General features: G+C 45.7%; 4 protein-coding genes across 4 annotated transcripts; 1 reads left to right on the forward strand and 3 right to left on the reverse strand.

Annotated features, from left to right (window-relative positions):
- Nucleotides 1–727: 727 nt before the first annotated feature.
- On the reverse strand, nt 728–1123 carry LOC109785395 (uncharacterized). The gene has a single exon (XM_020343993.1). The coding sequence runs from the start codon at nt 1121–1123 to the stop codon at nt 728–730; it is 396 nt and encodes a 131-aa protein (XP_020199582.1).
- A 670-nt stretch (nt 1124–1793) lies between these two features.
- LOC109785391 (uncharacterized) lies at nt 1794–5332 on the reverse strand. Its single transcript, XM_020343990.4, has 4 exons — nt 5210–5332; nt 3774–4799; nt 2903–3135; nt 1794–2719 (listed from the first exon to the last, which is right to left on the reverse strand). Exons 2-4 carry the CDS (start codon nt 4612–4614, stop codon nt 2093–2095), a joined length of 1701 nt encoding a protein of 566 aa, XP_020199579.1. The 5' UTR covers nt 4615–4799; nt 5210–5332; the 3' UTR covers nt 1794–2092.
- Nucleotides 5333–7702: 2370 nt separating this feature from the next.
- LOC109785392 (RNA demethylase ALKBH9B) lies at nt 7703–9088 on the forward strand. Its single transcript, XM_020343991.4, has 2 exons — nt 7703–7988; nt 8114–9088. The coding sequence occupies exons 1-2, from the start codon at nt 7784–7786 to the stop codon at nt 8935–8937; spliced, it is 1029 nt and encodes a 342-aa protein (XP_020199580.1). The 5' UTR covers nt 7703–7783; the 3' UTR covers nt 8938–9088.
- Nucleotides 9089–10292: 1204 nt separating this feature from the next.
- Nucleotides 10293–16731, reverse strand: LOC109785396 (uncharacterized). The gene is made up of 16 exons (XM_020343994.4): nt 16374–16731; nt 16217–16261; nt 16079–16119; nt 15903–15984; nt 14282–14326; nt 14135–14191; nt 13975–14034; nt 13761–13888; nt 12829–13093; nt 12680–12746; nt 12463–12533; nt 12258–12347; nt 11755–11863; nt 11194–11285; nt 10635–10740; nt 10293–10505 (listed from the first exon to the last, which is right to left on the reverse strand). Exons 1-16 carry the CDS (start codon nt 16503–16505, stop codon nt 10402–10404), a joined length of 1494 nt encoding a protein of 497 aa, XP_020199583.1. The 5' UTR covers nt 16506–16731; the 3' UTR covers nt 10293–10401.
- Nucleotides 16732–24958: the final 8227 nt, after the last annotated feature.

Genomic DNA, 24958 nt, shown 5'->3' on the forward strand with positions numbered 1-24958 from the left:
GAGCCGAAACCTATATGTGCCTCCGCGACCAGCTGACGATCTAAGAGATCTAGAGAGAGAGAGCGCTTGGTGGGGGAGGTACTCCCCCATTAGGAGTAGAGAGAGATAATTATTAGTGACAAAAAGCAAAGATCAATGCATTAGCAAAGTTAGGATTTAGAATTGATTGTCATTAAACTGAATTTTATTGATTGGTAACGTGCTATCGTTCCTTGCCCGTTTGTAACATGTCTAGTTAGGAAATTTTAAAAAGGTTAGGAAAGTTTTCATTGCGAGGATTAAAAAACCAACGTGAGGAGATATAGTGGTGGGATGCATGTGAGACGAAAATAAGCTAGACGAAAGTGGTGGGACGAAAATAAACCGTGGATACTATTCAACCAACTCAGACATTAGGGCAGTTCACTCCTGTCACCAACCTCTTATAGCATCTCCAACAGCCGCCCAACACGCGGCGCGCTAAAAACCAGTTTGCAGCGCGCCCATCGCCTGGTTTGGCGCGGCGGGCAACGCTGGCTCCAGTAGCCGCGGTAAAATGCAGCGTGCGCGCTCTCGCACAAACACTACGGTGCATAGATTTAAACCATACATAATTCTCATAGCATAGATAAAAAACGATACAAAGATATTTTACATAGTTCATAGCATAGATAGATAAACAGAACTACGGTGCAACTACATAAAATTAAACTACGGTGCAACTAGATAAACTATGGTGCAGCTAGAACTACTCCGAGTCGTCCTCATCATCATCCTCATCCTCGGTGGTGTTGTCCGAGGTATCGATCCATATGTCGTCCCAACGTTCATCGTCTGACGTGAAGATCGACTTCCCACCTGCTTCAACGATATCGCACTGCGATATGGCCAGTGCCTTCCGCCGACGCCGGTCTGCCCGCTCCGTGCGGCGCCTTGCCGTCCTCTCCGCCCAGTAGGCGCGCTCGTCGGCGACGTCCTCCAGGTGGAGCCGGCGCCAGTCCGCCATGGCTCGCTCGTCCTCCTCGGCAATGAGGTGGCGGGGCTGCCGCCGACGGTGCTCCACATGGTCCTGGTCCGTGATAAGAAGAGGCAGAGGGGCGACGGCCTGCGCCTGTTCGCGCGTGTAGACGTCACGAAAGTTCATCCGCGGCGGAGGCCTCTCTAGGCGCCACGCCACCGCGTCGTACGTGCGGGCGGCTTCGTGCGCGGTCTAGAACGTGCCGAGGCCGAGCCGGACGTCGCCGGACCGGATCTCGGCGTAGTACCAGTCGTTGGGGCGCTCACGGACGCCGCGGCAGCATGGTGGCGCGGTGGTGGCGGGGCGCTGAAGCGGTGAGGAAACGGCGAGAAAGCAGTGGAAGCCGCGAGGAGGCGGGGGAAATGCGCGCGTGGCAATGTGGAGGAACGCGTGGCGAGCGCCACAATGCGGCGCGCCAAATCTATCACGCAACCGACAGCTTTCTCCCCCGCGCGCGCAAACGTTTATCGCGCACACTTGTTTCCGCCGCCGCTGGAGCGCGCGAAAACTTCCCGCGCACGCTAAATGGGCTTTTTACCCTGCGCGCACGTCTTTTGGCGCGGCTGTTGGAGATGCTCTTATGTGAAAAGGAAATTCTCTACAACTTCAGTTGCAGAATCTATCTGGATTGCATCCCAACTTGTTAATTGACTCTCAATTATTTTGTTTGGGCTGTGACTTGCAAACTCGAGACCATCCTAACTTGTATTTCTTCCCTGGGTAAGCAAAGCACACGATCTACCATCCATGGAGGACACCCTTCACAAGCAATGCAACAATGGTACCAGGTGGGAGATTAAATGCAGGACATCCCAATCTTACATACTTCTATTAAGCAGCTGAGCAGAATATTTGCAATGGCACACAACACAAGTAAACATAATGCCAGTACAAGCAAACTTGGCTTTCAAGGCTATTTCCTGAATATTTCACACAACACGACTGCTCATTAACACATAAGAGTCAAATAATATAATATAGACTTCATACATACTACTTGCCGACATACAAAATATAGAGGCAACATACAAATAATAATATATATAGTTGATACTTGCCGACATACAATTACCACTCCTGATTACAGATAGCACACTACACCTGGGTAGCGTATCCCTCCAGCAACATCTCCATCTTGTCTCTCACAACCCGGGACCATGCAACAGTAATCTCCACCTCAGAACCACAGATGAAACATCTATCCTGACTAATGTTGCACCACTTGGAAGGGAAGTGGACACGATCAGCGATAGAACCAGAATCAACATAGGCTGTTACCTCAACAGTCACTCCTTTTTCAAACTCTACTGAAATGGCGTTTCTTGACAAAGGAACATAACCATCCAAAACTACTTCGTCTTCTCTAGTAATTTTTTCAGTAGAATCAAACAGCACAACCCTCTCACGGCCAGAAACAATACAAGCAACCTGACCCCCAGAGCTAAAAGGGAACTCACCTCCAACAACACGAACGGACAATACAGTGAGCTGGACCGTCGTAGGAAAAAGCTCAAACCTCAACTCTGCAGTACATAATGGGCTATCGAAGAGTAAAGGTTGCTCACCGTCGCCGTCTGCTTCTTTATACCGCTTGCTAACACACATCAACTGTGTATCATTGTGCTCATCATCTCCATCACGTACTTTTAGTTCAACTTCAAAGTCAACATAATCCCCAACTAGAATTGCTCGAGACGGGCCAGTCAAGCGCAGATAAGAGTCCTGCAATCATTAGATTAAATCATCATTATAGTGTTTGGCTGAAGAGGAAGAAAAATACTACTTAAAAGAACCAGAGGACAAAGAAGTATATATTACTTAAAAGAAACAGAGGACAAAGAAGTATGTATTACTTAAAAGAAGAAGAGGGCAATGAAGAGAAAGTGAATATACAACAGTACATACATGTCCAGAGAGTAATTGACCCCTGATCCTCGACCGAGAGAAGAGAAGGTTGCGGTTGCAGTCTACGGTGTCTCGGGCAGCAACCACGCCATAAACAGAGAGTGGCCACTTCAGCTGCTCCGTTAGTCCAACAAGTTTGAATGAGTAGATTTGCAACGTTCTTTCAGTGACAGCGGCACGGGGCAGAAGGATACCGGGTGTGCAGTGCGTAAATTGGAGAGGACTTAATGTCGCTGCAACACAAATTAAACAAAGACCATCAGTTCACTTTCATTTTGAAATGCTTCAAGAGTTAGTAGTACAAAGAGATCTCAAGCAGATACCACTTCCCCCCTGTTTTGTTGAACCGTGTAAGTGTGAATACTTGCATTTACCGAGATACTCCTCAGTCCTTATACCACATTAAAGCTCTAATTCAATTTTAATACTTTCCTATACTATAAATATGACAATGTGAGTATCCTTGAGTTGCAGATTATTTCCTAATTTAACTGTGCCCAATTGTCCATACTCAATGGGTCTTACTTCACACTTTTTAATCAGACCAATACTATAAATAAATGACTTATTGCAGATTCAGTTTTATGTTGTAGCAAGTCCCATAGTTAACTTGCCGCTTACTGGAATTTAGTAGATCAAGCCATATATTTATTATGGTACGGTCAGATCTTCACTCATTTGCATCCCGTTTGTCCATCCGCACCTTATGACACACACAGGTACTGGCCCATAATAGGACAGCGAGTGCCAGCAAAATAGTAAGTAATTTTTTTTGTCTCAGTGGTAGTATAAAAAATCATAGTAGTAAGAGCTCACCAAGATAATAATAATAGACTAAACGAATAAAGTTGAGCATGGATATTTTACTTACTTTTATCTTCGAAGCCACCGAACCGCCCGGCCTTGCTGCCACTAGAGCGTTCCCAGATGCTACGGTGGCCTGCGAAAAATTCCAGCTCATCATCCATCCACTCTTTGAGTTGCTCCGTTTGAGATTTTGTTTGCTGCTCATCAGCAACGCGCTCCTCCTTCACCACAATCTGCTGCTTGTTCTTCTCCCTCTGCCTCCTCTGCTTACTCTTCGCCCTCTGCCTCTCCATCTCTCTCTCGGCCTCCCTCACCCTCTCATACTCCTCCTCTTCCTCCACCTTAAACAGCATGGCCAACTCATTTTTGTAGCAGTAGGGTCTATCCAGGACACTGCAGGAGAGTTCCAAGAATTCGTTGGGCAGAAAAAGCTTGCTCAGCTCATCATTCTTCTTCTCTTGAGTCTGCTTCGTCTTCCTCTCCTCCTCCGCTGCCTCCTCCATTGCCGCCCCGGTAGATTTGCAGAAATCCAGCGAGATATGCGCTAATTTGGATGCTGTGCTAACCAGCTCGTCCGCCTTGTACAAGGAGATGGGGGCATGGGAAGTCGAAAGAGAATGTGCCAAAGATAGCATCCGCTGGCCCAAATCCTCGACGTCCTCCAGAATATCGAAGTCGTCTGTCAAGTATACCTGCTGCTGTGAGTCGGACTGGAAACTGGAGGCTTGTTTGATGGTGCTCGAGTCCATCTTATGGAAGGACGAGATTGCTTCTCCAGAGATCCGATCCCTCCAGGAAGAAATCCTGGGAGTAAGAGACTCCATGAGGTCTTTCCGCTCTCTCCGCAGGGAGATGATGTCCTCCATCAGCATCTCCATGTCCGACTTGATCGACCCGCCGCCCATCGGCGCCTCTTGCCCGCACCGTCGATCTCTGTCTCCGCCGCGGCCGCTGCCTGGGGTTTCCTTTTTTCTTTATATCTGCTCCAGCTAGCTGATCTCTTGATCCCAACAGCACAAATACAAAACAAAACTAGCTTGTCTCTCTTGTTCTTCTTCCTCTAGCTAGCTGATCTCTTGTTCTTCTTCCTCTTGATCAAATCAAAAGAAAAATATGCACAAATTATTCGTGAAGTCAAAAAACAAATTATTCATGGAGTTACAAAAAACATGCAGAATCATCTCTAATCCATAGGATCGCACAGCCAGATCGGGCCTCTACAAGGCCAGCGGCCGAACCAAGTAGGAGATGGAGCTGCTCAACCGGCAAGGGCAAATCGAGCGGGTCCGTGCTGCCGGCAGCTCTCACAGGCAGATCGGCCAGGCGGCCGCGTGTGCACGACCGGTGCGCGCGCGCACGTAGTCTACGTGCCGCCGGAGTCCCGTGCTTGCTCCCACGGCCGGGCGAGCGACGGCGAGTAGGTCGCCAGAAGCTGGGGATGGGAGGGAGGGACTAGATCTTGGGGCGGTAGGGAGGGGGAAGAGAGAAGGAGAGCTTTACCTTGGCACCGGCGAAGAGGAGATGCGGCGGCGGAGGGGATGCGGCGGCGAAGGGGGAGATCCAAATCACAGGAGAGAGCGGCGGAGAGAGGCGGGAAATGCGAGCCGACAGGATCGGAAGAGGAGACCTAGCTCGCGACTTTGCACGCGTTTCCGCTCAGCCTGGCTGGGAGCCCGATTTTGCATCGGTCGGGCCTGGCCCAGTGAGACGCGCAGCCTATACCATGGAGAAAATTGCATGGTGGGTGCAATGCAGGTTTTTTTTTTTAAGGGGAGGGTGCAATGCAGGTGCAAACCTAGAAACCAAACACGCCCTTAGGGTTTCAACACTACTACAAAACCAAACACAAGTGACCACTCATCACTAACTGCCCTATGACCACACGTCAATGATGAGGGTCATCACTGGAGGCAGGGACAGCGCAGGCGCGTTAGTGATAAGCCTCTGCAGGACATCCAAGACGGTTAACACATACTGGTTAAAATTAGGTCGGTCTATATTATTGTCCTCCTCAACCGTAGCGAGGTTGATTGTTCATCACAGACCGATGTCAAAATGGACCGTCAGTGCTACTACTACTTTATCACTACCCCTGGTGGCTTGTCATTGAAGTTTGTTCAAACTTCGTCCTCTTTTTTTCCGTGGTGAGAAATATGTGAGATAGAGTATTCACGCATTCATGACTCCTCGATGACCATCGCCATCGTCTGGGCACCGGTGTGTGGGTTCACGACGAGCATGCATTGAACCGACGATGATCCCCACGACAACGACCAGTCGGCTCTCAATGTGCATTTCCCATGACACCGGTCGGCCCACATTATTCTTCGACATATTATAAATGTCAAAAGGGGATTGACACTGAAAATGAAGAACCAAAATTGTATGGCAGAGGAACACTAACGGGGTAAGTTTCCAGACGGTATGTGCTATACTTTCCCCACCAAATAACCTCAGTCCGACCCGGTTTCCCCTCTCTGTCTACTAAGAGGGTGAGGGACTGGTCCAAGAAGAAGTTATCATCTCCATGGCAGCAGCAGACAGGCTGGCGACATAAGTATGGCCCATTTCTCCACTCGTCGACCTGTCCAAGAACCTCTGTGCCCCTTATTATTTGCCTCCGGAAGAAAAATATGCTCTAATGAAAAATATGCTTACTATTCTAAAAAAATACAGGCGCTTGCCTATTTGGATGCACAGTTTAAGAGATAAAATGTTTTGAATAAACGGATCTAAAAAAAAGGAAAAACTTTCACAACCTGGGAAAGGTGGGAGTGATCTTTGAAATGAGCGCTCCTCAATTAGTGATTTCGACTTAACAATTGTGCATGCTTCAACTCATTTTGGTGGGCTAGCCTAACAAATCTCCGACGAGGCGAACTGTCGTGTACAAGCACTCTCGAGCGAAATCACTAGTTAAGGAGTACTCCTTTCAAAGATAACTCCCACCTCCTCAGGTTGCGACAAGTGACGCACTGCATGCGCGCCACTTGTCACAACCTGGAAGTTTTCCCTTTTTTCGTACATCCGTTTATTCAAAACCTTTTATCTCTTAAACCATGCATCCAAATGTCGAACCGTTTCACCGTTGGATTCCTCGCGTCGAGATCTTCAAAAACTAGATTTCATGTTGATGGGTTATGACGAAAAAAATTCAAAAAAGTCGGACAAAAAATGGACGGAAAAACCGAACTGGGAGCAAGTTTTTTTCCTTTCCGAAAGAGGCACGATTGTGCCTCTCCCGAAAGCATAACCATGCCTCTTGTGGAAGGAAAAAACAAAAAACACATGTTTTCCCGTTTCCGAGAGACACGGCCGTGCCTGCCTCTCGCGGAAGAAAAAAATAGGAAACACGTTGTTTTCGTTTTCGAGAGGCATGGCGTGCCTCTCGCAGAAGCATAACCATGCCTCTCGTGAAAGCAAAACCTTGCTTACCGTGGAAGAAAGAAAACAGAAAACACGTTTTTTTTTCCATTTTCGAGAGGCATGGGCGTGCCTCTCGCGGAAGAAAATAAATGTGTTTTTTCTTGCAAGAATAGAAATTTGAAATTTTTTCTTGTGCAAAAGCTAAGAAAGACCGGTGAAAACAAAAATGTTAAAAAATCCGCTTAAAAAACTGAAAAAGCGTGCGGAAAAATAAAAAACAAACGCGCTCTCAGCCTATCTCAAATGATTGTTGGGAGGCTTTAAAGGAGCGCTCGCCAATTAGTTGCTCACGCCAGCCCACTCGCGCCACGAGAGCTCGGCAGCAGGCTCACCAGTGTAAAGGCCGTCCGTCGCGGAGGCCAACCCACCCGATGCCGGCCCAGACTGAATACGTTATGCAGACCGACGGAGAAGCGCGCGCGTGGGCTAGAGGAGAAGGCGGGAAGCCAGGAGTACGCGTCCGCTCTTGCCCACGCACGCGCGCCCCACGTGTTCGGCGAAACACCCGACCCGACCCCGATTTGGAAGTGGTCTCTCCTCTCCATATAAAGCTGAGCTACCTCAGCCGCCAATCCAGTCAAAATCCTCTGCCCTCGTCCGCCCATCAGATCCCCTTGCTCTGCCTCAGCCGCCGCCGGAGCCGCCGCGATGTCGACGCTGCTGCCCGACGAGGGCATGGCGAGGGTGCGCCGCAAGAAGGACTTCCGCCACATGGAGCGCGTCGACGGCCGCATGCTCAACATCCTCCAGGGCCTCGAGCTCCACGCCAACGTCTTCTCCCCCGACGAGCAGGCCAGGATCGTCGCCTGCGTCCTCGACCTCCAGGACCAAGGCCGCCGCGGCCGCCTCCGAGGTATTATCCAACCTTCCCCCTCTTCTTCTCCAACACTTCTCCGATGAATCAATCAATCAATTCCTTCTTCCTCCCCCGATCTTGATCTGACGAGCTCGGTTCTTCTCCGGCGCGTGTGACTGCAGAGCGGACCTACTCGGAGCCGCGCAAGTGGATGCGGGGCAAGGGCCGGGCCACGATCCAGTTCGGCTGCTGCTACAACTACGCCGCCGACCGGGACGGCAACCCGCCGGGCATCGTGCGGGACGAGTCCGTCGACCCGCTGCCGCCGCTCCTCGCCGCCATGGCGCGCCGCCTCGTGCTCTGGCGCGTGCTCCCGCCCTCCTGCGTGCCCGACAGCTGCATCGTCAACGTCTACGACGTCGACGACTGCATCCCGCCGCACGTCGACCACCACGACTTCCTCCGCCCCTTCTGCACCGCCTCCTTCCTCGCCGAGGCGCCCATCCTCTTCGGCAGGGACATGCGGGTGGTCGCCCCCGGGGAGTTCTCCGCCGCGGCCTCCATCCCGCTGCCCGTGGGGTCCGTGCTCGTGCTCGCCGGCAACGGCGCCGACGTCGCCAAGCACTGCGTCCCCGCCGTGCCGGCCAAGAGGATCTCCATCACGTTCAGGAAGATGGACGCCTCCAAGGTCCCGTTCGGCTTCCGGCCCGACCCGCTGCTGCAGAGCCTCGCGGCTGCTGTGGTCCGGCCGGCGATGACAGCGGCGAGCGCGCCTCCGAACAGAGCAGCCTGGGAGCAGGGCCAGGGCGAGCCGGCCAAGCATGCCACACCTCAGCAGCAGCAGCAGCAACCGGCGGCGCCTCTGTACCAGGCTGCTGCTGCTGTTAGGGCGGGACAGACACAGTCACAGAGCCCCGGCGGCGGAGTGCCTTTCAGCCTCTCCACCGACGAGTTCCCGGCGCTTGGTGCCTCGCCGGCCAGCGGACGAAGGCCGGGAAGGAGATAAAAAACTCAATTTTTTGAAAGATGATGAGTTGCGAGATACTGTACTTCAGTTTGTTGGAGCTCCATGTATTAACGACATTCATTCATTCATCCCATGTATTAAAGAAAGAAAACTTATATTACTATATGAGTACATTGATGATGATGATCTACTCTGATTGAGTTGGTTTGATGATCCACTACAATCCGTGGCTCATGAAATTTCAAAGATGGCACTATCAAATGACCGCCGATTTCTAAATACTAATAGTGACTTACTATACATTTTCTTTTTACCATTATGTTCAGCATATTTTTCAGTTTTGTCTCCGCAAATAAAGTTTAAACAGCGAGAAGGGGTGTGTTCCTTGATTCAATTCATTACGGCATCTCCAACACAAGCCCTCAAACTGCCCGCAACTGTTTGAACTGGGCGGCCCGAACACACTTTTCCATCCAACACCGTTCAAACCTTGCCACATACACAACGGACACCCCGGATCCATCCAAAACCTCTCCCGCGCCCGCATCCTCTCTCATCCGCGCCCGCGGCATTAAAAACAGGCGTGTTGGAGAAACCCACTCTGATGCCTGCTTGCCCTAGCTGGTCCCCGCTATTTTATAATTGTCCATGCCTGACACAATCCGCACCGCCCCACCGTCGCTCCCGCTCCTCCTCACTGCACCACCTCCACCATGACCACGAGCCCTGAAGTGACCTGGGATAACCTTACGGCAGAGCAAAAATACTATCTCTCGACTCATCTTAGAGTAAATCATCATTAGAGTAACCCGATTTACTCTAATTGATCTGCTATAATGATCAGCTCCAATCAGTGGTTCATGAAGTTTCTAAGATAGACTATAAAAGTAGTGGGTTCAATTCTATCAACAGTAATGAGATATCCTCTTACCACTTCATCGGCAGAAATAAAGTTTAAACAGCAAGTAGAGGCAAAAGGAATTAATGATCTCATGTGGACTTGAGAAACAAAATCTGAACTACAGAGAAAATTGCTGCCTTGGAAGAAAAAATTGTTGAAAATCAGGTCACTGGAATCTACTGCCTGCCAAATCACCATCTCATGTCGATTTCGGCTACTGCCGTAGTATCAGACCGTTTCTCCATTCAGCTACTTCTACTCGGTACCTATTTTCATTGCAGCATTCTTTATACTGAAAAAAAAAAGTTGACCTGCAGCCATCAAGAACACAAGTGTTGCACGATTGAACCAACGTCTTTGCCAAGGTGAACAAATAAAGTATATAGTTGAAACCATCTCCATACCTTCTACTCCCTCCATTCCAAATTACTCGTCGTGGTTTTAGTTCAAAATTTGAACTAAAACCACGACGAGTAATTTGGAACGGAGGGAGTATTGATTAGGTTCATTCGTAAAACAAAAATTGAATACACCACGAAGTACCAAATTTCAAATTACAGGTTACAACATTGTGCACAACAAGAAGACTAAACCAATATCTATTATGACGTGCTCGTCGTGTTGTAAGCCATGTCCGCAGAGGACGTGTCCATGTCATTCAAGCCCAGCTCCTCGTTTTGCTCCCAGCTCCTCTCATACTCCTCAACTGCAATTCAATTCACAGACAAGCAGGTACTGGAATATTAATACATATTTTCAGCAATTCAAAACAATGACAAAACAAAAAAGTTTGCAACGAGCAGTATCATTTCTTGTTAGCTGTTTGTCATCTTACTTGTTAGCTGTTTGTCATCTTCTAGCGAATCTGTCGCTGGAGCAATAAACGAAGCCGCCAATGCATCATCAAGAATTAAAGTCCATGGCTCTTCTAGATTTAGAAGCTGAAATATACAGATACACATTAAAATATGTATGTAACAGATTGAAGGAAATCATTAACAGATTAACTCATGGCATCCTTCGACACCTATGCTGAAAAGGGACACCCAAAATAGCAGGTTATTTTCCACATGTTAGTAATAATTACATTCAATTCTGGACAGTAATTCAAAAAAAAAAACGATTTGCTCCATGTTTACCAAGAAAAGAACGCTGCCAGACAGCTTAGACTTTAACAAGTACTCCTTCCGTCCCATAATATAAGAGCGTTTTTTACACTATACTAATGTAAAAAACGTTATACTAATGTAAAAAACGCTTTTATATTATGGGATAGAGGGAGTATAACTTTGCTCAAGAACTGATGTGTGCTTTATAATATTCTGAAGATTAGGTGAAATAGAACCCTTGCTACAGCGACAATGTTCAACATATCAAAAGGAAAAAATACCAACCTTTGCTAATCTCTCTGTGAAACCATCCCATTTCTTCTTCTTCCATTCATATGTGCTGTCACCCAACTGGAATCCATGAACTCGCTCCAGTGCTGCAAGCCCAAAAAGATGCATATATTTGAGTTTCAGGAGGAAATTTGTACCCATAACAATTCTAACGATCACATCGTATTCTGGTGTACTTCACATCGACATAAGTTGCACAAACTCTGTTGGAACACAAAAGCTTCCACAAACTTCAATTTTTTTAAATCTTCCTCTAAATCTAACGTATATGCATACCTGAAAGTGCAGAGAGTAACAAACATACATGTGCCACAATATTTCGAATAAATTCCTGCCTAGTCATATACTGTTAAGCTGTTGGCAAAAGAGATGGGCCTACGTCTAGCTATGAGAGGAACATCAACTATGCAACTTACCTACTAGATACTTCCATCTCATACAAGCTACGAAAAAAAATACTGGAAGACACACCTTTGACTAGAATTAGCATGGCTCTTGCAGTCAATTTTGGTCCCATAAACAGAAGAGGCATGAGTATATAAGTGGCGAACATACCCTCGCATATTTTCACAATTAAACCTTCAACTGTTGTCACAATGCCACCCAGTGTTCCGCTTGACAGCTCCAACTCAAGTTCAGGTACACTAACTGCTGCTGAATCTGACTGAAAAAGTTAAGAGGTCTGAATCAACTAAGTTACATATGATCCTTTTTGGTTTTGCTAAATAATGGATAGTGGAGCCTATTCATCCATTTTGGTATGAAGAAACTGTAGTAAGATTCAACCCAACACATATCATGTTCCTTAATTACACAAGTATCACAAAGTTAAACTGTATTCACTCGCTAAAAGCTCCAGGTTAGGTAGTCCAAAACAGCCGAGTCATAACTAAATAACTACCAGCTCAATTGAAGAAGAAAATTACAAGGGGTAAGACACAAAGAAGTAACACTAATGTTCCCCGTTACATATGTACAATCATTAATCTAATGCACATATATGGAAACTAAAAGATTTGCATGGAGAATGAGAGAATGGGAAAGAGTAAATTTCTAACCTTTATGACATCACGACTAAGATCTTTTACATTTCGCACAATCAGTGTTGTTTTCTTTCCTTTAGCTGGGATTTCACCACCAGGCTTCAACTGGTTAACGAGACAGTGGCATTTTTTAGTTCAGAAGTGTGACCAAGTACAACACTGGTAAATCCAGTTCTTTTTTATATGGAAAAAAATAATCAAATATGACACTGGAACTGACCTCTGAGTTGCGATAGCCACATGCATCACATGATGTAGCCATAACAATCACCTCTCGAAAATATGGGATTTCTACCAAAGGTTAAGGATCAGACACTAGTAAATACTGATTACTTGCAGCATTGCACCTCCATATAGTAGGATTGATCACATAAACAAAGCTACCAGAACCAAAAACTACAGTCTTTCTGAGATTGAATTTAAGGTGGAAAGGATACTTGTAGAAAAGAATCGTGTGACACACTCAGTAGCACAGGCCGCACATGTTGATGGTAAAGTATCAACCTGCCCAATTAAATTTTGTGAGGCATAAGTAAGAGATCTTAATAATTGTTGATATAATTTTTAGGCGGCTGAACAGACGTACCTCTTCTGGTGCTGAATATCTATACAGGGCTGCAGTAATTTCATCAGAGTTTCCCTGAGCTATAGCACGGCGACCTGCAACAGCTCCAACTGAACCATGTGGAATCCTTTGCAGCCCACCAGAGTTTCCTTCCACTGTTGAAGCATCCTGAGAAGAGTCTCCAGATTCTTTGGTTGGTTCAGCAAGAAAACCAAGTGCTGCTTGTTGTTCATATGTCCTCTCATAGAATCTCAAAGATAACAAAGGATCCGATGAAGGTGCATTCCTGTTGATATACGCAGATAGATCAATATACGTCCAATTGCAAGTACTTAATGTGTGTGTGGAGCTATCAGCTATGTGCACCATAAGCCGTCACTCAAACTACTACAGGTTGTGCAGATTGCTGAATGAAGATTGAAACTCTGTGCTCTTGCCAAAGTACATTTCTCTACCCTGAACTCTAAAGACCATTTGAATTGCAACCCTCAAATATGAAAGGAATTTACTCCACACCCCTCAGTTGACTACGCAGATTTTTTGGCTGACATGTGTGGCACATGTTTTGTTTAGTTGATGTGGCGCCTACATGGGAAATGTAGATAACAGTGGGAAAATCAAGGAATTATTTAATGATAAATAATTTCTACATCCCATAATTTATTTACAGATTAGTTGAATTTCATAATTAATATATAATAATCCAAATTTACAGTTTTAAACACACATGCCTTACCCATATTTCCTTGGATATCATTCACAATTTTCTGTTTTAGTATTTATCTTTACTTTTACGACCGTTTCTATTATTTGATGAGAAAGAAGAAACAAATGTAGTTTGAAGTACAGATATGCTTAGAAGTTAGAACTATTCTTTCATGACAAAGCAATTTTAAGATTCCAAGTATTCTCATCTCAAATAATATGAACTCTGAAGGCTACAAAAAACTTACGGGTTCTCGATGAAGCTGTTACCAGAAGCATCATCAAGAATAAAGGTAAAATCAGCTTCCCCTGATCCAAGAGATCTCAATTTTACCAAGAACTGTTCAATAGCTTCAGCCTTTTCAGGATCCACTTTCTGCAGGTACCAAAAGACAATTAGTGTGTATCACTAGGTGGCTCAATTGTAATTCAAAAACTCAGCAGACAAGCCACAAGCTTCACCTTTCTTTCATCCTGAAGTGCTTGCAACTCACTAACAGCTCGCATAATGCTCCCTTCCACCTAATACGTGACAAAAAAGCTAAGTAAACTAACAATACAAGAAAATAATTTAGAAGGAACCATCTCCCTGGAATTATATACAGAAAATGATGAAGCGTACTGTTGAAAGTGTTCCACGTTGAGCTTCCGGAGGGATCTCAAAGTCTAGTTCTGGAATCTGCATATAAGTCAAAGTGTAAAAGAACATAAAACACAGTGAATATGTGTATAGCACAAATCCATTAATAAGTGCACGGATCAGCATTACCTTAATAGTTGCTGAATCAGATTTCACAACTTGGCGGTTCAGTATCTGTACCAGAACAGCTTGTCAGTGACATGAATATGGATAGGAAGCCAAATGCATATGGATTTAAATGCGAAGTGAGGCTCACAGCTGTTAATGCAGTGAGGTATGGAAGAAGGTGGTTCAGTAATAGAGATCACAGCAATAATACACATCACAAGTAAAAAAAAGGTGCCAGCGCAAGATATACACAGATAATAATGAATAATACAGTGAGCCTATATAATCCATTAACATAAATGTGGTGGCAATTAACTGGTGAACTGGGACTCGTTGCAGCGAAGAACATATGAAATGCGTACAACAGCAAACAACTTTTCAGGTGCAAATTGTAACACTAAAACAATGCAACATTTCAATCATTTGGAGTCGCCAGAAACAGATGTTACAATCTATCAAACAAGATCATGTTTTGTGGTTGGAATACACAAGTATGTGAGATGTAGGTGTTGGATATCAATCAAAATGAAGTGATGCTCTTAAACAAACTTCACAAATTTTCTGCAATGAGAAATTGAGAATGCGCCATGGGTAAAGTTGATCTGGTTACTCTATGGACCTGGTGCCCATCATGCTCAGGTTTATCTTGGTGGAGGAATGTTATTGGCATTTAAGATATTAACCACAGTATTACTCACTACATCCCAAGTTATGGAGCTTCTATCTTGCTTCGGAGAGATTTTTAGTCCAACCGAGAGATACTGGCTGACAAGTTTAACTGCCTATTTTTTCGCTCTCAATCAAGATGCCACAGTTCAAGAATTCTTAGCTACTGCGCACTTACATACTCTCTTAGCTTTCTCCCTTTCAGTTCAAGCATGTGAGGAGAGCTTCCGCTCGTTATCCAGCTATACGTGACTCTGTTATTCACGCGCTGGATCAGAATGATATTAGAACATTTGCTTGGGGACCTCTCACTATTTTTTGGTGAACAGGTTCTACAGATTTTTGTTTGAAAGAGTACCATCAGACCTAGCGTTGAGAAGTATTTGGAAATCTAATTGTTTAATACTCCACCTGAACACGAAGGGTATGATGCTCCATTGACAGTGGCAGCTTGATTCATGGTCGCAAGTGTGATTTATATCCTAATAACGTCCTGGAAACTCGTGATCGTTTGTCTGGCTGTAATTTTGCGTGGGATTTCTAAGCATTCATTGGGACCTTCACAGGCCAATTGCCCCATGCCTCGGTTCTGCTTTGCAGCACTTTGTTGGCCTTTGTTTCGTGGACATAGTAGCAACGCACCATGCGCCTCCTGGAATATTTGGAAGGAAGGAACGGGTTCATCTTTCAAGGACAGCCACCCTCATTTGCTTGCTGGAAAATTCACTTTCAAAGTAACCTACAGCTTCGCCGTTTGAGTGAAGCTGTAGGTTACTTGTCTAGATACAGAGTAGTTTAGTTCAACCTCTACTTGACTGGTTGCTTAATCTGTTTGTTCAAGTTCCTTTTCTTTTGTTCTCACTTCTATCCATCTTGGATATGTACAGTTTGTAAGATATACTACTTCTTTATTATGAAATCCACACCCTACGCTGTCTCAGTCAATAAAAAGAGAAGACAAGAAAGAGAGAGGTACCTCAGGCTGCCCCTTGGGGACTTTCAAAGTGTAGCAGCATCCCTTGGGCTGGAGCTGCCCAGCAAACTGAACCTCGTTGTTCCTAGCACACAGGCACACCAGGGTAAGACTTTACTTATACACTATAAATAATCCAACAATTCTACACTTGTGCTGCGACACGGACGCCACGTTACCTTTCGCTGCAATGCGGGCACTCGAAAGCCATCAGAACAACCTGCAGATTCACAGAGAAAATTTTCAACACATATCCCAAATCAAAACAGGAAGCTTTCTCCACGGACAAAGATCGAACAGTAGTAGCTCCAGTTCACCTCCCGGAAGTGCGGGATCAGAGTCAGCAGTATCCTCGTCGTGCCCTGACAACCACAGCAAATCACAATTTACAAACGTCAGTAATATCCAGCCGAGGAACACAGTGCAGAAAGCAGAGAGGAAAGCGAAGGGAAAAGAAGATCGAGAGGCTCTCACGTTCTCGCCGCAGCGCATGCAGAGGGACTCGACCACGTGGAGCGGCGTGTCGCGCGCGCCCTCGTCGCCCGCCGACTCTGCTGCGGAGCGGATATCGACCACCACGCCCCTGTCCTCGCCGGAGCTCGCCATGGTGTGGCGCGGCGTCGCGCAGGGAGGTCGGTGCGGGCTGGGCTTCCCGAGGGAGGATGGTTCTTTCGGAAGCTCGCTGGCCGGGGAAGCAGGGTGGAGACCACCGGCACGGACGGCGGCAGGAGGGCGTGAGCGGCGGCGGCGGCGGCGCGAACCCTCGGGGGAGGCTTTCGTGGCTGTGGAGGAGGAGGATTTTGGGTAGTTGGGCTGGGGAAGATGCCGACCCAAATCCAGTAGAAGAAGAAGTCAGTCTCTAGGCAAAGATGGGCTGGGTTACGTGAAATGGACCAGGACATGGGCTGAAACCTACATGGGCTGAAGCCAACATCTTGCCAGGCTCAGGCCCCATTTGGGCCTGAAGGCCCGACCTGAAAACCCCAAACACAGAGATGTTAAAAATGGAAGTTAAAAAAAGTAAATAATATGCTTCAAAAATTATTAATACAAACTCCATCCCAAATTGCGTTAGATACATTCGCATCTAGACAAATCCAATACAAGTAATTTGGGACAGATGGAGTATGTTTTAAATAGGAAAATAACAATGTTTTTTTTTTTGCCCTGCATCAGACTCAGGCTTGGGTTATGCATAGGTACGTAATTTTATTGAATAATTATTGACGGGGTCAAAAAACATGTTCTGACTATGAGGCGATTGAATTTCTCATAGTCATGATGACTATGTCGCCAATGCAAGGTCGGATCACCAACGCAAACACTCACTATGTAAGAAGCATAGTTGCAAGTGGGAGTGTTGGCCCCAAAGAAGAAGTCGTAGCCCTAAGGGCAAGATGGATGGTCAGAGACAATGAGGGTCATGGAGGGGGTGTGGAGGCAAGGTTGCGCTGTTGGTTGAGGGCCGGAAGGAGCAAGCAGGGTTGTAGAACGGACCAGCTTGATGGTGAGTCGTCCCCCGATGATATGCAGTGTACCGTGAGAAATGATAAGGTGGGAGCGAACCGGACAAGGAGGAAGAGATGGAGGGGGTTTTGGATCATTGAAGAAAGATGGGATGGCTTGGGATGGAGATGAGATGCCGTCTTGAACATTACCATACAAGATTGTAACTCTTAACTTTTAAGTAACTATACAAGAATATTTCGCAAGAAAAAAGAGGTTGAATTGCTAATAATTCTCTGCACAATTTCCATGTTTTGAGGAACTTTTATTTTTACGTGAATATGACTTTATTCTTCAGACGACAGCCGAATTGTTTACAATCAGTGAAAAAATAAAATCAGAGGAATTATTGTCCAAAAAGACGGAGATCTACAACTATAACAAGATTTAGCATTACCATCAGCAACTTCATTTGCCTCCCTTTTGCACAAGGTGAAGTTCATCATCCCCAAAATCCATTAGGCACTTCAGTTTTTTAGACCAAACCACCTTAGTATACTTTTGCTTGTTTTTTGTCGAAACAGCGCACTTTATTTATTCAAGAATGTTCTAGGGGTACAAACGTTAGTAGGAGGACTAGAGAGCCAAATATGGAGACCCACATCTAAGCTAGTAGCCATCCTTGCAATGTTATGAGCTTCAAAGTTATGCTCGCGCTGCTCGTGGTATATTTCATATGCCAAGAACCTAGAACTACGAATTTTGATTTCATTCGCAATCATGCAATAAAACTCCCAGATTATTAGCCGCCTGAAAGATCGTGGATGTCGCCTAGAGGGGGTGAATAGGCGCTTTAAAATAATTACGGTTGAGGTTTAAACAAATGCGGAATAAACCTAGCGGTTAATTTGTCAAGCACAAAACCTACAACAACTAGGCTCACCTATATGCACCAACAACTTATGCTAAGCAAGAAAAACTACTTAGGTGATAGCAAGATATATGACAAGAAACAATATGGCTATCACAAAGTAAAGTGCATAAGTAAAGGGCTCGGGTAAGAGATAACCGAGGCACGCGGAGACGACGATGTATCCCGAAGTTCACACCCTTGCGGATGCTAATCTCCGTTTGGAGCGGTGTGGAGGCACAATGCTCCCCAAGAAGCCACTAGGGCCACCGTAATCTCCTCACGCTCTCGCACAATGCAAGATGTCGTGATTCCACTAAGGGACCCTTGAGGGCGGTCACCGAACCCGTACAAATGGCAACCCTTGGGGGCGGTCACCGAACCCGTACACTTTGGCAACCCTTGGGGGCGGTCACCGGAACCCGTCAACCGATCTCCACAACCTAATTGGAGACCCCGAACACCACCAACCGTCTAGGGAGCCCAAGCACCCAAGAGGAACAAGCTCAAGGGTACCAAGCACCCAAGAGTAATAAGCTTCTCAACTTGTAACTTCCACGTATCACCGTGGAGAACTCAAACCGATGCACCAAATGCAATGGCAAGGGCACACGGAGTGCCCAAGTCCTTCTCTCTCAAATCCCACCGAAGCAACTAATGCTAGGGAGGAAAATGAGAGGAAGAACAAGAAGGAGAACACCAAGAACTCCAAGATCTAGATCCAAGGGGTTCCCCTCACATAGAGGAGAAAGTGATTGGTGGAAATGTGGATCTAGATCTCCTCTCTCTTTTCCCTCAAAAACTAGCAAGAATCCATGGAGGGATTGAGAGTTAGCAAGCTCGAAGAAGGTCAACAATGGGGGAAGAACACGAGCTCAAAGGATAAGGTTCATTGGGGAAGAAGACCCCCTTTTATAGGAGGGGGAAAATCCAACCGTTATGCTTACAGCCCGCACCGAGCGGTACTACCGCTCCTACGAGCGGTACTACCGCTACGGCGGAAGAAGCCCAGTGAAACAACACTGCAAACGGGCAACAGGGCGGTACTACTGCAGGAGCGGTACTACCGCCTGCCCTTGCGGAACTACCGCGCGACCACGGAAGTAAAAAATAACTGCCGCGCCTACAACCGCTGGAGCTAGCTACGAGAAAAAGGCGGCACGGTACTACCGCTCACAGGGAGCGGTACTACCGCGCAAGGGCGGATGTAAAAAATTACATCCGCGCCTACTACCGCACGCAATCAGCGACAGGATGCGAGGCAGTGGTACTACCGTTCACCAGGAGCGGTACTACCACGCAGGACGCGGAAGTAAAAAATTACTTCCGCGCCTACTTCCGTGCGCGCCAGCGTTCTGGGCTAGAGGCAGCGGTACTACCGCTCACAGGAGCGGTACTACCGCTCCCTTGAGCAGTACTACCGCACGCCACAGAGGCTTTAGCACTTGGATGCCTTCAAAACGCAGCTAAAGACAACAGATGGATCCAATAAAACCAGAACTACCATAACTTCTGCAAATGAGCTCCGAATTGAGCAAACTCAAGCTTGTTGGATGCAAGACAACGAGTGGCATCAAAACAGTAGGGGAGGTATGCCTAACACATAGAGGAGTGAAACCTCCAACAGAGAAGAACCGACATAACCTCCAACATCGAAAACATCATAGAAGATGCAAGTGAACTCCGTTTTCGATGAACTCGAGCTTGTCAACAAGATGACCAAAAGCTCCAAAACTCACAAAGAGAAGCAAACAAGAACCAAGAAAGATGATGCAAGGATGCAATGGTTTGAGCTCTCTACGAATGATACGATCAAGCTACTCATCGAGAGCCCCCCTTGATAGTACGGCAATCGTTCCTATAACCCGGTCTCGCAACTACCATCATGAGACCGGTAAAATAGAAAACCTATGAAGGGCAAACCTTTGCCTCGCACATGGTCCACTTGAGCTAGATGAAGACGATCTTGACTCCCTCAAGTTGGACCACCTTTCTTGATTGCGTTGGCTCGATGAAGACTAGTTGATTGCTCCCCCATACTCCACTATGGGTGAGCCACTCTTCCGCACATCTTCACAAGTCCATTGTCACCACAAAGGACGACAAGCTTCAAGCATTTGATCTCTTCGTGATGCTTCCTTGAACTTGCACACCGCAACCTAACCCCACAAAGAACTCTCACGAAGATCATGGGTTAGTACACAAAGCGTAATTGACAATGCTTACCATACCATGGGATCGCTTGATCCCTCTCGGTACATCTTCTACGCTTTGTGTGTTGATCAACTTGATTCACTCTTTTACTTAGTCTTGATCAACCTCTCACAAGACCAATCTTTAGGTGATTCCTTGAATAGTACCTTGGTCATCACAAACTCTCCTTGAAACCAACAAATGTACTCCAAGAAAAGCCTATGGACAAAACCTTCAAATATGACTCAAGGCAACCATTAGTCCATAGAGATTGTCATCAATTACCAAAACCAAACATGGGGGCACCGCATGTTCTTTCAATCTCCCCCATTTTGGTAATTGATGACAATCACTTTCAAGAGAGTTTATATAAGGAATTATGCATCACCATGCAATGCAACAATCAATGATGCATGAGAATGGGATGCAAATGCTTAGGAACAAAACCAAAGCAAGAAGAGATGACTCTCTAAACTTCTCCACAAAACTCTCTGAAACTTCTCCCCCATTGGCATCGATTGCCAAAATGGGTGAAAGTCTTAGAATGCCAATATAACTTGTGTTCCTCCATAAATTGTGTATTTCTCAACTTGAGAGTGGAATGCAATACACATATCCAACGGTAAATACTTGGAGGAAGACAAACTATATTGAGGCCCAAAGATTGCCAAAAGAATGATATGCCACAAAGGCATAACAAAGAGAGAAACAAGCACTCAAGCAATCAAACCATACCAATTGAAGCAAGCTATCAAAAGATACCAATTGAAACAACTAGACTAATGATCCTACATGCCACATGAATAAAAGATATTATGGTATGAGCAAAGGAGTGTTCCAGAGAAACTAGAGAAGCTCCCCTTGTTTTGTGCACAATTTAGTTTTGCAATTGCATACAACGAGCACAAAATAGGATTGTCACTCCCCCAAGATCAATAAAACCTCATGACAAGTGCAAGAGACCAACGAAGCATTCTAAAAGACACTAGTGAAGCTCCCCATGATTTGTGCACTCCTTAGAATATTTTCATTAGGGTACCAAGTGCACAAAATAGGATCATCAGTCCCCCAAAATCAATAGAAACTCACAACAAGTGCAAGTGAGCATGTAGGAAACAAAGCCTAGCACTTGCAACAAACAAATGGTTGAGCAACATATAAAAGAGGCAACTTAAGAATAGGCTCAACCAAACTGATGTGTGTGAGTCATGGCAAAGCACTTGAGAAGACTAATGTACGAATGAGCATTAAGCATCAACATAGTCTTGGATAGTGGAGATACAAGGTGCATGACATGTCCTCCCCACACACACCAAGCAAAAGGGTTCACAAGCACACTAAAAATGCAAAATGAATAACCAACACTTGTGACAACCCATGGTGAAGATAGAAGATGAAAGCCTCATCAAGACGATGGATACCAATTAAGATGGCAAAAGCCTCGTAGAGATAAGCATGAGGAAAATAATCTTCACCACACAGGAGTGCATCAAGATGCAACGAGATAAGACATGCACTCAAGGCAAAAGCTTTCACGGAGCCACCAAAGAAATAACAAGAAAGACAAGGTGGAAGTGAAAGAAAAGATATCATCTAGAGATGTAATTTCTCTCAAGTGTATAAGGTTCTAGGTAGACGAGATCATGATGATATATATCTACAAAGAAGGATGTACACCCGAAATAGTTACAACACGAAGGAACAAGATATCCAAAAGGAAGTCATAGATATACCAATAAGATATTTGCTTGGAAGCATAGCACATGGCTAGATATGGTCTTATTGTACATAAATAAATTCCTACCACACAACCATCAAAGACATCACAACTAGCAACAAGAGATCATTGTTGGGATGCTTTGAGAAAGGAAACAAGTATCACAAGAGAGAATGAATAACATGCCATGATACAACCTACACAAGGTTGATGCAAGAAATGTGTGCATGAAGTATATGAAGATACTTGTTACCGAGTTAACATTGGAAGGATGTAGTAGATACCAATTGAAGGTACAAAGTAGTTCATTGATCATCCTAGCTTGACTCCAAAAAGCACATGGTGACAACACCTTTCTTTTGAGTGAGCCGAGCATCCAATGCATCTCCAATTGTTCCTAGAACAACAACACAAACAAAATGGTACCCAAACTCATTGGGACCAAAGAGTTAGAAACACCAACAATACATAGGACAAACTCCACATAAATATGTGCATATAGATATGGAAATGAAATTCATGCACATCTCATCCAATTTGAGACTTGGTGGAGTTTCTCCTATATATTGGGTCAAAGAGAGAAAGCATGCCACGGAAACTACATGAAGTTAATATGCATGTGTTGGGGAACGTAGTAATTTCAAAAAATTTCCTACGCACACGCAAGATCATGGTGATGCATAGCAACGAGAGGGGAGAGTGTTGTCCACGTACCCTCGTAGACCGACAGCGGAAGCGTTATCACAACGCGGTTAATGTAGTCGTACGTCTTCACGATCTGATCGATCAAGTACCGAACGTACGGCACCTCCGAGTTCTACACACGTTCAGCTCGATGACGTCCCTCGAACTCCGATCCAGCCGAGTGTTGAGGGAGAGTTTCGTCAACACGACGGCGTGGTGACGATGATGATGTTCCACCGACGCAGGGCTTCGCCTAAGCTCCGCAACGGTATTATCGAGGTGTAATATGGTGGAGGGGGGCACCGCACACGGCTAAGAGATCTCAAGGATCAATTGTTGTGTCTCTGGGGTGCCCCCTACCCCCGTATATAAAGGAGCAAGGGGGAGGCAGCCGGCCAAGGGGAGAGGCGCGCCATAGGGGGGAGTCCTACTCCCACCGGGAGTAGGACTGCTCCTTGTGGGAGTAGGAGAAGGGAAGGGGGAAGGAGAAAGAAGGAAGGGTGCGCCCCCCTTCCCTAGTCCAATTCGGACCAGACCATGGGGAGGGGTGTGGCCACCTTTTGAGGCCTTTCTCTCCTTTCCCGTATGGCCCATTAAGGCCCAATACGAATTCCCGTAACTCTCCGGTACTCCAAAAAATACCCGAATCACTCGGAACCTTTCCGAAGTCTGAATATAGTCGTCCAATATATCGATTTTTACGTCTCGACCATTTCGAGACTCCTCGTCATATCCCCGATCTCATCCGGGACTCCGAACTCCTTCGGTACATCAAAACTCAATAAAACTGTCATCGTAACGTTAAGCGTGCGGACCCTACGGGTTCGAGAACTATGTAGACATGACCGAGACACGTCTCCGGTCAACAACCAATAGCGGGACCTGGATGCCCATATTGGCTCCCACATATTCTACGAAGATCTTTATCGGTCAGACCGCATAACAACATACGTTGTTCCCTTTGTCACCGGTATGTTACTTGCCCGAGATTTGATCGTCGGTATCTCGATACCTAGTTCAATCTCGTTACCGGCAAGTCTCTTTACTCGTTCCGTAACACATCATCCTGCAACTAACTCATTAGTCACAATGTTTGCAAGGCTTATAGTGATGTGCATTACCGAGTGGGCCCAGAGATACCTCTCCGACAATCGGAGTGACAAATCCTAATCTCGAAATACGCCAACCCAACAAGTACCTTTGGAGACACCTGTAGAGCACCTTTATAATCACCCATTTACGTTGTGACGTTTGGTAGCACACAAAGTGTTCCTCCGGTAAACGGGAGTTGCATGATCTCATAGTCATAGGAACATGTATAAGTCATGAAGAAAGCAATAGCAACATACTAAACGATCGGGTGCTAAGCTAACGGAATGGGTCAAGTCAATCACGTCATTCTCCTAATGAGGTGATCTCATTAATCAAATGACAACTCATGTCTATGGCTAGGAAACATAACCATCTTTGATTAATGAGCTAGTCAAGTAGAGGCATACTAGTGACACTCTGTTTGTCTATGTATTCACACATGTATTATGTTTCCGGTTAATACAATTCTAGCATGAATAATAAACATTTATCATGATATAAGGAAATATATAGTACTTTATTATTGCCTCTAGGGCATATTTCCTTCAGTCTCCCACTTGCACTAGAGTCAATAATCTAGTTCACATCGCCATGTGATTTAACATCAATAATTCACATCACCATGTGATTAACACCCATAGTTCACATCTCTATGTGACCAACACTCAAAGGGTTCACTAGAGTCAATAATCTATTTCACATTGCTATGTGATTAACACCCAAAGAGTACTAAGGTGTGATCATGTTTTGATTGTGAGATAATTTTAGTCAACCGGTCTGTCATATTCAGATCCGTAAGTATTTTGCAAATTTCTATGTCTACAATGCTCTGCACGGAGCTACTCTAGCTAATTGCTCCCACTTTCAATATGTATCTAGACCGAGACTTAGAGTCATCTAGATTTAGTGTCAAAACTTGCATCGACGTAACCCTTTACGACGAACCTTTTGTCACTTCCATAATCGAGAAACATATCCTTATTCCACTAAGGATAATTTTGACCACTGTCAAGTGAT

Source organism: Aegilops tauschii, chromosome 2 (genome assembly GCF_002575655.3).
Source record: "Aegilops tauschii subsp. strangulata cultivar AL8/78 chromosome 2, Aet v6.0, whole genome shotgun sequence".
NCBI lineage: Eukaryota > Viridiplantae > Streptophyta > Magnoliopsida > Poales > Poaceae > Aegilops > Aegilops tauschii.

Excerpts from the sequence above, each read along its gene's own strand:
- LOC109785395 (XM_020343993.1), bottom strand. The coding sequence starts at position 1,123 with ATGAACTTTCGTGACGTCTACACGCGCGAACAGGCGCAGGCCGTCGCC.
- LOC109785391 (XM_020343990.4), bottom strand. The coding sequence starts at position 4,614 with ATGGGCGGCGGGTCGATCAAGTCGGACATGGAGATGCTGATGGAGGAC. Across the intron at positions 3,136-3,773 it reads CGGTGGCTTCGAAGATAAAA|CGACATTAAGTCCTCTCCAA; the intron begins GTAAGTAAAATA and ends TTTGTGTTGCAG. Across the intron at positions 2,720-2,902 it reads GTCAATTACTCTCTGGACAT|GACTCTTATCTGCGCTTGAC; the intron begins GTATGTACTGTT and ends TAATGATTGCAG.
- LOC109785392 (XM_020343991.4), top strand. The coding sequence starts at position 7,784 with ATGTCGACGCTGCTGCCCGACGAGGGCATGGCGAGGGTGCGCCGCAAG. Across the intron at positions 7,989-8,113 it reads CCGCCGCGGCCGCCTCCGAG|AGCGGACCTACTCGGAGCCG; the intron begins GTATTATCCAAC and ends GTGTGACTGCAG.
- LOC109785396 (XM_020343994.4), bottom strand. The coding sequence starts at position 16,505 with ATGGCGAGCTCCGGCGAGGACAGGGGCGTGGTGGTCGATATCCGCTCC. Across the intron at positions 11,864-12,257 it reads TTAGTCGTGATGTCATAAAG|TCAGATTCAGCAGCAGTTAG; the intron begins GTTAGAAATTTA and ends TAACTTTTTCAG. Across the intron at positions 11,286-11,754 it reads AATTGTGAAAATATGCGAGG|CACTGGAGCGAGTTCATGGA; the intron begins GTATGTTCGCCA and ends TTGGGCTTGCAG.